This window comes from Lytechinus variegatus, chromosome 5 (genome assembly GCF_018143015.1).
Source record: "Lytechinus variegatus isolate NC3 chromosome 5, Lvar_3.0, whole genome shotgun sequence".
NCBI classification, from domain to species: Eukaryota; Metazoa; Echinodermata; class Echinoidea; order Temnopleuroida; family Toxopneustidae; genus Lytechinus; species Lytechinus variegatus.
The window spans coordinates 15,659,317-15,671,395 of record NC_054744.1 but is presented as its reverse complement, the minus strand read 5'-3'; the positions used below and the strand labels follow the sequence as shown (position 1 = coordinate 15,671,395).

At 34.7% G+C, this 12,079-nt stretch overlaps 1 protein-coding gene across 3 annotated transcripts in view; it reads right to left on the bottom strand.

Annotated features, from left to right (window-relative positions):
• The window catches only part of LOC121415560 (myotubularin-related protein 12-like), a 93,850-nt gene that overhangs the window by 55,975 nt on the left and 25,796 nt on the right, over positions 1 to 12,079 (bottom strand). For 2 of the 3 annotated variants that reach the window (XM_041608814.1, XM_041608813.1), the window contains exons 3-5: positions 6,172 to 6,311; positions 3,138 to 3,213; positions 2,225 to 2,361 (exon numbers count right to left, since the gene is read on the bottom strand). In XM_041608814.1, coding sequence (XP_041464748.1) covers positions 2,225 to 2,361; positions 3,138 to 3,213; positions 6,172 to 6,311 — 353 coding nt within the window. Of the gene's footprint in view, positions 1 to 2,224; positions 2,362 to 3,137; positions 3,214 to 6,171; positions 6,312 to 9,952; positions 10,359 to 12,079 lie in introns of those variants that run through there. The other variant, XM_041608815.1, reaches the window with a different exon arrangement.

Here is a 12,079-nt window from a genome sequence, read left to right as displayed (position 1 = left end):
GGATAGGGGCCTGGACAGGTGGGGGATGTGAAATTCAAAAGCTTGTAAAGAGGTTTAAAAATCCACCTTAATTTTCATAAATGGATCATTTAACAGTTTTATAAGTGGATCACAGCAGTGCTTATAATGAAAACCACCACAAAAACATGTTACTTCTTATTTTGGTATGTTTAGAAAAAAGGAAGTGATTAAAGCCTGAGGGTCTCTTATGCATACCACTACCCCCTCTCCTCAACTTTGCTCATTTACATACAATTTGCTTAAATGTAGATATATTCAGGCAAGCTACAAAATACAGTATTATCTAAAGGTCTGAAATGATGTCTTCACTTTGCTAAAATGCAAACATATTCAGGCAAGTAACAAAATATAGTGTTATCTCAAGCTTTGAATTTGACAAGCTTAATAATGAAGTACATCATGATGAGGATGAATATGATGATATCAAAAGCTAAACGGTATTGACTGAAGATTGACCATCTTGAAGCACCGGATCCCAAGACGATGAGACTATGATACACAAGCATGACAAGCAGGATTGAGAAGGAGGTCACCTGGATCACGCTTCATGAAACAGCCTTTCAGTGATTTTCACTGGAAGACTTACTCTCCGCCAATCAGATGCAAGGATTTCAGTAGCTTTTAACAATTTTCAGTGAAATCACTCACAAGATGTTTCATGAAAAGTTCCTCAGATGATGCGATGGGTTAGCAGCTACAGGTAAATGGGCTGAGGTTTTCATCGGCTTCAGAGGCCAGACTATTAGGGTCTATCGGGTCAGTACGCTGAATGACGGCATGAATTAAGTAATGAACAAACACCCCCAAGGTCTCCCATTTTCCATTTGATTTTGCCTCCCAGATTTGGGTAATTTGGACTATAAACAGAAGCTAAAGGAAATGAATAATTAAAGAAAATGAAACCCAAGAGTGAGTTGGATGCACTTGCAGCCACTAGAAGCTCTACACTGAGGTCCAATTACCAGTGAAGCCTCCAAATTGCAACATTCAGAGCATAATCTCTCTACCAATTCTTCTCATATACCTAAATTATGTTTGTGACTTTACACAACAGACAAGCAGTCAGAAGATGGCTTATTCACTCAAGATAATATTTAAAAAAAAACAGTAATGGGAGAAAAGTCCATTGTTATGTATGGAGCTGTATCCAAACATATGACCATTTTGATTAAGCTTCATAAACTACAAAACATTTCAGCTCAAGTAAGAAAACATAGTGAGATCTAGGGCTTTCTGCATGTAACCAAACCAAGTCTTTGATCTTCTACAACATACTGATACTAGTCCCTGGAAATCTTAAACCCTGCATCATATGCTCATATAATCATTGCTATTCTATTCATTTCCCTCAATTAAAACAAATATATATTACATCGAGTGATAATACATGACAGGAGATCTGGGGATTTCTGAGATACAGCTGACCCGTGACCTTGGTCTGCTACAATCAGTCACTAGTCCCTGAACATCCGCAGTCCCACACCACCTCCTCAAGAGAGGCCGAGCCTGATTACTTGTTGAAAGAGCAATGATTGATTCAAGGAAATGGTAAATCAACCTACGCTTTGTTCCACAGGATTCAGGCCATGTACCGGTAGACATGCTAGGACCCTGGGGCCATGTTTATATGCCATGTTTTAATGTCAAGAGTTCATGTTCAAAGGAAACCAAGCCCAGAGAAGTTAAAGAAGTAAAGTAGGAATAACACTCCGAACAGATAATTTGAAGACAGCCAAGAAATTTCATGTACTCCATGGCCATTGCCATTATGGATGTTGATGCATGTACTTCTGGAACTATTTTGAAAGATGCACATTTATCTAGATAAGTTTAGAATGTAGGCTTGCATGTACATCTGTCTTTCTCTCAGACACGACCCCAAGAAGTAACAATGCTGATGACCTCTGTGATCTAATGATGATCATAATGATGATGATGATGATGACAGAGGGTTCTTAAACTTTCAGATAAAGAGTTGCTGTAAAGTCATTATCAAACTTTACATTCAAAATACTTCTAATGGCATGCACAAGTGCAATCTTGCATACACTAAATATTCACTTTTGAAAACCCCTCCCATAGATCTTGATGCAGCAGAAGAATATCATAGATGCAAACATTATTTTAGGTATCAAAAGATCCTAAAAGCAGCAGGCAATGTGGATCTAGCTTCCTTAGGGGGTTTCCTGGCAAGCTGTCTTACCGTTTTAACTGTGTTCTTGGGGGCAAACTTGAAGCTGAACATATGTACTTTAAAATTCTTTGATCTGATCTCGATGAGTTTGACATGACTGGTTGAACCCATTCCAGGTAGCATCTGACGTCGTTTACCATTACTGACTACTTTGAAAAAAGACAAAGAAATTATTGTTTAACAAGGTAAAAAAGAGATAAAGCTTTAATTGTAGTGGCAGAATAGCCAAAAATCCAGAAAGCATTTTGTTAAAAAATAATACAAAGTTTTAACCCACTAAACAGAATTTTATTTTAAGTATAACAGATGTTTGCCACACACCTTTTTCCCAATTATCCCGGCTACAACAGGTCTCAGTGGGTTATTACATCATTCAGGCACTTTTACTGTATAATTCCTGTATTACAAAATACACGTATTTCATACCCCGCGAGTTGGTTGATGAAGCCAATGAATCTAACCTCATCAAAATGGAAAATTTATGTTATCTGTGCATTTAACATATTCAATATGAAATTTATGTTTTGGAAATATGATCAACATTTTTTTAAAAGAATATTTTATCAGTAATTCAAAATTGATTGTCATCTCAGAAACAACAAAATTAGCATCTATGAATAGAACAGATCAACAGGGTAAGACCATGTGGTCCATTTTATACTTTATAAGACTAAGCCCAAATCACTCATCATTGCGAAAAATATTCACAAATTTTGCATACCAAAAGTGGAATGAATACTGGACTGGTGTACTATTCGACATCAATACTTCCTTCCAGAAAGAATATCACTTAACAATGCACTGGGGCATACAATACTACATCTTCAATTAAAACACTTTCAATAGGGTTCCACAATTAATATTCCTTCCTGTTGAAATAAGACAGAGAGAGAGAGAGAGAGGATATGAGAGTTGTACTCACCCTGAAAAAGTTGACCAACGGCTGTGAGTGGAATGTCATTCTCCTTGAAAAGATGATTTCTGTGGTCTATTTCAATCTAAACGCAAAGAAGAAGAGGAAATATACAATCATTTCTATTAAATGTGGTGTGAAGGAAATAATGAGAAAGGGGGGGGGGGGTTTACAGGAGGGCTCAGTGTGATTGCAGCCCTAATATCGTCAAAAATAGCTATGGAAATTTAAATTCAAATGCCCAAGAAAATCTTCATTCAATGCAATGTTAAAGCTTATCCAATGTCGCAGATTTCAGCAGTCGGTTGTGACAAGTGGTGCCTGGCAATATCCTTTAACCAGAAGAGAGAAAATATATACAAAGGGTTAAGGGCTTATAAGCTCCCAATAGTTCCAAAAATGTTATATATGTTGATTTCAATCTCTTGGTACTCATCTGCTACATATGATCTGTGTGTTGAGGTTACTCCTTGTCATTCCTCAAATGCATTTTCCATATGACTTTGAAACACATTGTTTTTCAGCCAATATTCAAGCCAGGTATTTTGTTGTTGTTGTTTGGGGAGTGGGGCTAAAGATGCATTGAACAGGAGATACATGTACATGTAATTATCTAATACCCTTTTCATAAACCTATCCTCCAAATAGCCGCCTAAGAGTAATGCGGATAATTCAATAAAAATTCTGTTCACAAACTCCGAAAATAAACCGCATTATTTTTACAACGCCCGTCCTGAAAAGGGCGGATAATCGTCATGACAACTGGACACGCCCCCTCCGATGCGGTTGTGTTGGAAAAGGGTGACCTTGTGACCGCACCATGGCAATTATCCGCATTATTTGGAAATGCGTTCATAAACTCAAAATCTTGTCCCGATGCTGCTATTATGCGGATAATAGCAGCATCAAATAATGCGGATAACTCCGGTCCTCCTCCAATTTTACGACCAAATTATGCTGCTATTAGCCGCATAATTGGGTTTATGAAAGGGGTATTAGACCTACATGTACATGTAAGAAAAGTTTTATTTTCATAATCATGAAATTTCTATTCTGATGAAGCTGCTCGCACCCTCTGACTGAAAGCCTACCAAATGGGGAAAAATTTCATGATTGTGAAAAGAAAATTGTCATCACACCAATCCTTATGAACCTTGTAGTTTTGGCTCTTTCAATCAATTTTGATTGCAAGCTAAAAAATCTGACATATTGCTTTTGTGAGAACAAGGCCTTCATTCTTTGAAGGGAGAAGGAATTTTAAAATGGCTTGTAGTCCACTTTGGCATTTACAGGTAGGGTAATGTACATGTTTATAACAAGATATTGAGGTATACAGGCAATTATTGCAAAAATCATTTAGTATCTTTTAATAAAATATTAGAGATCATCAGTGATATTTCATGTGGAGCGTTGTGGCCAAGTGAATTAGTCTCTGGACTTTGAAACAGAGAGTCGTGGGTCTAAATCCCAGCCATGGCGTAGTTTCCTTCAGCAAGAAATTAATCCACATTGTGCTGCACTCGACCCAGGTGAGGTGAATGGGTACCCGGCAGGATTAATTCCTTGAATGCATGAGCGCTGAAAGGCAGCTCGAGCTAAAACCGGGGTAATAATAATAACAACGTGCCTCGGAATAGAATATTTCTAGATAGATGGCGGTATATAAATGCCTATTATTATTATTATTATTACTATACAAGAACCAACTCTTATTATTATTATTTCATGAAATAAACCTGACAAACATGGATGATTTTGCTCAAACTCCTGAAGATTATCACTTACCATGATTATCAAGGAAAATCATATACCCCCTGTGGAAACAGTAGCTCAGAAGGATCATCATTCAGATAATGTTCTCCAAATTAAAAACAGTCTGAAGTATATTATGAGAACATCCCAAATGAACCATACATGAAAATGAACTTGAAATATTATTCTGTGATATCCTCTACCTTGAGCCCCCTATCCATCCAGAACTTCCTGCACCTGTCTCCTAAGGAAGGATACTATGACCAGGGATGATCCTCCCTATATTCCCTGTCCATAATGCAAAATGACCTTCTATGTCCAAATACAACCACAAACCAACCAAAGTTGTGGTCAATGATCTAGAAGTACAATGTAGGCCTATTGTTTGAATGTTGTATCTGTTCTTTTTACACAAGCAGAAAAAGCACTTCATTTGTAAAAAGAATAGTATGCAGCAATATTGCAAGCGCTATACATGTACATGTACAATTATGTAGGCCTATATAATGCATATTCTTCCTATCATCATTTTGCTGTTATGATGTTGATTTGGAATGCAAAATTTTGGTCACTATGCTTATTTCTGGTTTCAAACCAAACTTGACCCATTTTGGTTGATTTCATATATTTCCTGATTCTGATTGCTAAGAAGCACTGTCACTATGGTAATTGTCAGATAAAAGAGACTGTGTCGGATAAAAACATGCGGCAAGTCCTTTCATGAAATGTCACTCAGGTGATGCAATCAACAGGTAATTATGAAATGCACCTACCAGTTTGAGTCATTTCTAAGAGACAATGTAGGATTTTACATGTATGATATTGATGTAAATTTGGAATAAAGTCTTTCATAAGGCTATGTTTTCACTGGCGCACAACCATCTCCAAATGATGAGAATATTTTGTTACATCGCCCATTTTCGACTACAGTATAATTCATCTTATAATACGTTTATCAGTCATGCACAGGTGTTCAGAAGCATTACCTATTATTTATTTTTAGTTCAGATCTTTAAAAAATAGTTGGCAATTTTTTGTGCATCTTCTGACTAATCCAAATGTGCAATAGGTGCAAATTCAGTGAGAACGAAACGACACATGAATGAAGGGGTTCTCAACCTCTTCAAGATTGGAATCGCTTGTTTGTCTGTCAAAACACATCCTAAAGCCACAGTCACACCAGTGAAACCGACTCCAGGCAGACCAAAGCTATTGCATTAATTTCAAATGGAATTTTATTGGTCCATTTGGGGTCGGTTTCATTGGAGCATCTGTAGCATTTCCAACTTACCACATGTTGCATCGGTCTGTTAGCTGTGACGAAGCTGATTTTGAAATTGGTGCAGTAGAGTGATCCCGATATTCCACGGTTCAACCCATTATAAGAATCAAACTTGAGTACATTTGGTGTATGACCGATGATCACCTCACCTGAAAAGAATTGAAACAAGATGTTTTCTTTTAAATCATCTGTGAATTTTGAGGCTTTTACATGTATGTAAATCAAGTCTGGATTTGAGATTTGTCTTTTACAACTTCACTCATGAATTCTAAATTGGACACATAATTCACAAGGAGCATTGTAGGTGTACATTTCATGCACCAGATATCACCTTTGACTTTTGATCTACTGAGGCTTATGCCTTGAACTTTTCAGCAGATTTAAGTTCTTTTTACAAGTTCTTTATACAAATTATTTTCTACTCAAAACTAAAAAAACGCTTATATCAAATATTAAAAGCAAAAATACACACATGTACACATATGATCCGGGGGGAAAAGCTTGAGAGAAAAACATACCCTAAACACGTTTGGCTAGTCTAAAAAAAAAAGGCTTTGGAAAAAAAACATACCCTAAATACGTTTGACCCTGCGATTGACCATTGACCAGTGTTTCAAAACTAGCCCCTTTTTTTAATCGGTGTTTTTGATGCCATTAACGAGTCAACATGCAGCCCGCGGCCAAAACTGAAAAAAAAACGTACCCCTTTAAATGCATTATTTGGGTCATGCATGTGTACAGCATTATATTTGACTGCCCCTTCCCCTAGCAGCATGTACCATACATATTTGTATAATGGTGCTTGAGAATGTGAACATTCCACTGTACAGTACATGTACACATATTCTTCATCTTTATCAACAGTCATTTCAATTAAATGAAGAACAAAAATTTACATTAATGTCAAATTGAAATGTCAATGGGGAAATCTTTTTTGCTATTCAAACACAGGTCCAGAGTACGATAGAAAATACATATATTGTAAAACAGTATTTTCTTCCTGTATGTGAAATTGTTGATTCAGATTTTTTTTTATGAACTATACAAATAAATATCTCCATGGATGAAACACATGAAATATTTTACCATTTATGAACCATGAACAGATTCTTAGTAAAATTATATTTATTTGACTTCCTGATATGCAAATATTATGTAGGATGCAAAATAGATAAATAGATTAATATTAAGCAAAGAAAAAAAATGCCTAGTACAGTATGTGTATGTGCATACAGGGGATGTGTATTGAATTTTTACAGAATTCAACTAATTCCTACATGTAATTTGGGTTTAGCAAGAAACTTATGATTGAATGGTACAGTATGCAATTTTTGGTCATAAATCAATCAAAAGCCATGCATTTCATTGCAAATTTCCCATTAATTGATGGTCTCTTTCTTGCATCAAGAAGTATACAAATCGGTTTGCTTTTAATAGTTAAAATCAATTTATCACTTGTAAATTTCCATTTGAAATTAGTAATTGGTTGCAAATATTTTCTTTGCAACACCCCCTGAGACCAAAATTTAATACTGCCTTCTGAAATATGTGATCCAGGGTTCAAACCTTGAACCTCGGCATCATTTTGTAACATCATTATGTTCGTATAGCTTGAATTACAGGGGCATGCCATTATGTCCAATCTGTTTCTGTAGGAACCTCACCCTTCCCCCAAAGCAAGTAAAGTATATTAAGTAAATAAATAAATAGATAAAAATAAATAAATATATTACATTATTTACATAAATATATATATATATATATATACATGTATATATATATATATATATATACATGTATATATATATATATATATATATATATATATATATATATATATATATATATAAATGAATGAATAATCAAATAAATAAATACATAAATAAAAATGAATTTAAAAATGAAAGAAATTAAAAAGAATTATTTTCATCCATATATGCCAAGTATACTTGATACATATTTCCAATAAATGATTCAGCTTTGTTGAATCATGTTGAAGTCACTTTTGAACTTCAATTCACTACCGTATCTACAGCTATTTGATATCACACTGCACTGCAGTACATGTACATTGGCAAGCAGTGCTGCTGTCACATTAGCACATCATCAGAGCTAAACTTTGTCTAAATTTAACTTGTTGGATCTCTTCACATGAAGGTGATAACCACTGACATTGATGACAAAGCAGCATTACTCAGTGTTTTTTTTAAAGACAGGTACAAGTATGTTGTTTGTCGAGGGAGAAAATTAAACTAACCTTTTAACTTAAGAAAGATGGAGCCTTTTTTTTTCTTTAAAGGTCAAGTTCACCTCAGAAAAATGTTGATTTGAATCAATAAAGAAAAATCAGACAAGCACAATGCTGAAGATTTCATCAAAATCGGATGTAAAATAAGAAAGTTATGACATTTCACAGTTTCGCTTATTTTCAACAAAATAGTTATATGAACGAGCCAGTTACATCCAAATGAGAGAGTTGATGATGTCACTCACTCACTATTTCTTTTGTTTTTTTATTGTTTGAATTATACAATATTTCAATTTTTACGAATTTGACGATTGGGACCTCCTTGCCTGAAGCACAAAATGTTAAAATAATGGAATTCCACGTGTTCAAGGAGGAATGAAACTTCATTTCACATGGCAAAGACGAGAAAATCAAAATATTTCATATTTCAAACAATAAAAAACAAAAGAAATAGTGAGTGAATGACATCATCGACTCTCTCATTTGGATGTAGCTGGCTCGTTCATATAACTATTTTTGTGAAATGAAGCGAAACTTTGAAATGTCATAACTTTCTTATTTTACATCCGATTTTGATGAAATTTTCAGTGTTATGCTTGTTGATTTTTTCTCTTTTTATTCAAATCAAGTTTTTGTTAAGGTGGACTTGTCCTTTCAGGAATTTATTCCAAATGTTTGGAGTCATACATGTACTGTACATGTACAACTTTGAAACACAACCCTAAAGACTTTTTACTGAACAAATTTGCCATTGTCTTTTTTACTTTTCTTGTTTTGTTACATACTATATAGCAATTATTATTTTGAATCTACATGTATTAAAAAGGCAACGAAAGTTATGTATCAAATTGGTTCGTAACAATTTTTTTATCAATAGCTATCCTATTAATTTTAACAAACTTTGAGAAATTAGTATTTTCGAGATTGATACCTATAATAAAAAGTGTTTGTAAGTGGCTGAAACAGTAAATTAAAAAAAAATCAAATGATACATATATTTTCAAACTGAAATTCTATCAAAGAAAGGAATAATGCAAATACAGCATTTTTTATACAAATTACATGTATATGCCCTAGTAAAAACAGTTCAATATTTAAATCAAAACTAATAATTTACCTATAAATATTTCTGATCAAAATGATAACTTGAATCACTTTTTGATGTCTAGAAGAGCCTTCTCCTATAAACATTAGGCAATGCCCTTTATTAACTTTTAATTGACATTGTCCTTCATAATACAATGTAGCATCAGTATATAGCATTATTACTATAAATGAAAGTTTCCATAGAAATTACACTGATAGCGAAGTCACTGTCAATTACATTTTTTTTGGAGGGGGGGGGGGTGTAACAGTGACTTTGAGAATTACATTAATGACCTACAAGGCTACAGAACTGCAACAACATTAACTTTAAATCATTTACAGTATTTATTTTGGTCAAGTAAAACATTTACCCATGTTATCTCATTTTATACAAAGTTTCCTAAGAAAAAAAAAATACAAAATCATACAGGAAAGATATATTTATCCTTTGCTTACCGGGATAGAGATAAAGATCACCCGAATAAGTAAACGAGGTGCCATACATGGTGAAGGTTTAATATTCCAATAAATCCTCAGAGAAACATGCGATCAGAGATACTCAACAAGTGGCAACTGACTAATCACGTCCACTGATGTCGTCAAGAAAACAAGCCCTGCCGACTTTTACCAGGGGAAGGACTGTCCCCAGCCAGGACTCATAACAGAATGGTTTCTTCTACAGTGAGTGGTGACTGTGAGAGTTGGAACTCTTGTCTGGATAGCAGACAGCTGCTAAATCGTTTTGGTGACGGATGCACAAATCGTGCATGTTTATGACAGGAGAGGGTGCTATGCTGTTTTGAAGTACTTGTACATATTGGTTATTACAGGAGTTTCAGACTGCTACAGTGCTAATAGCAGCTGCATGAACATGTATTGTACAAGGCTGCTGCTATAACCTGTTCAGTGATGGGAAAATGTCTACTTTGTCAGCACCAGAGTGTGCTAGACTATATTCAAATTGCTGAATGGATTGATTGATTGAATTTTCAACTCTTGAAGTATCACTAGAAAGCAAAGGATGTTTAAACTAGTGGATCAAAAATAAAATCAATTTGAGTTAATTACAGGGATTACATATATTCTGTGTCATTATTATTGGACTGGACCCTCACAATTTGAAAATTCAGAAAATCACTATTTTTCCACTTTATACAGTCTATAGTTAGTGTTTTTTTTATAGTATAGAGTCTATACTATAAAAAAACACTAAGTTTTTACCAACAATTTAATAAACTGAACCTATTCATAATAACCTGAATAATAGAAAAGTCTGGAGAATTGGTATAAATGTTGGTGAGTAAAAGCTTGGCCCTACTATAGGAGAAATTTATTAATATTATGGGGTGTAATGTAGACAACATTCATAGAAACCGGTATTTGTGCACTATGTAGATTGGAGGGTGTATCAAATAAAGATTGAATTTGAAAATTTATAAAGTAACCTAGGCCTACATGTATATTTTTAAAAAATATTACAAAAAAATTATTATCAGGAATTAAGTACATGAGCAAAATATACAGTATATCAAGACTTCCTTGTTCCTATTATGTACTAGTCTACAACTGTAGACCCACATCTGCAGTGTGTGTATCACAGCTGATTCAAGGAGTCCATAGCAGACTAGTACCCTTTTTACACACACTAAAATTTCCTTAAAGGGGAATGAAACCTTTGGAACAAATAGGCTTGTGTAGAAACAGAAAAATCAAAGAATAAGAATAAAGAAAGTTTGAGAAAAATCGGACAAATAGTGAGAAAGTTATGAGCATTTGAATATTGCAATCACTAATGCTATGGAGATCCTCCCATTGGCAATGTGACAAGGATGTGTGATGTCACTGATGAACAACTTTCCCTTTGGTGGACTATAAAATACCCTCAAAATGTCTCTTTTTGCTTTTTTTTATGATGATACAAACTCTTTATCCATGATGTATTCTTGAAAAATATGTATTACATACCCTCATGTAGAAAAAAACACATGATTTATGGATAGATGTGATAAAAGAGGCAATTCAAGTGAAATATATACTAAATTAATGGGGAGAGTTGTTCACAAGTGACATCACACATCTTTGTTGCATTGCCAATTTGCTATCTCCATAGCATTAGTGATCGCAATATTCAAATGCTCATAACTTTCTCACTATTTGTCCGATTTTTCTCAAACTTTCGTTGATCTGTTTCTTTGATTTTTCTGTTTTCACACAAGCTATCTTGTTCCAATGGTTTCATTCTCCTTTAACCCCGTACTGTAGGTGGGGCTAAATTGCCATTTAGCCCCACCTATAGTACGGGGTTAAGCTTAGCCTACTTTCTTTTTACACAGCATTTTTGCAAAGTGGGCTAACCCCACCTTTAGTACGGGATTATTTGGCCCTGCAAAAAAGCAGGGTTATCCCAGCAATTGCGGTGCTAAGAGCGATAGTACAGGGTTAAGATCGCTAGTGTAAAACGAAAGTGGGCTAACCTTAACCCCGTACTATAGGTGGGGCTAAATGGCAATTTAGCCCCACCTATATTACGGGGTTAAGGAAATTTCAGCGTGTGTAAAAAGTGTATACGAGTGAAGTACTTGT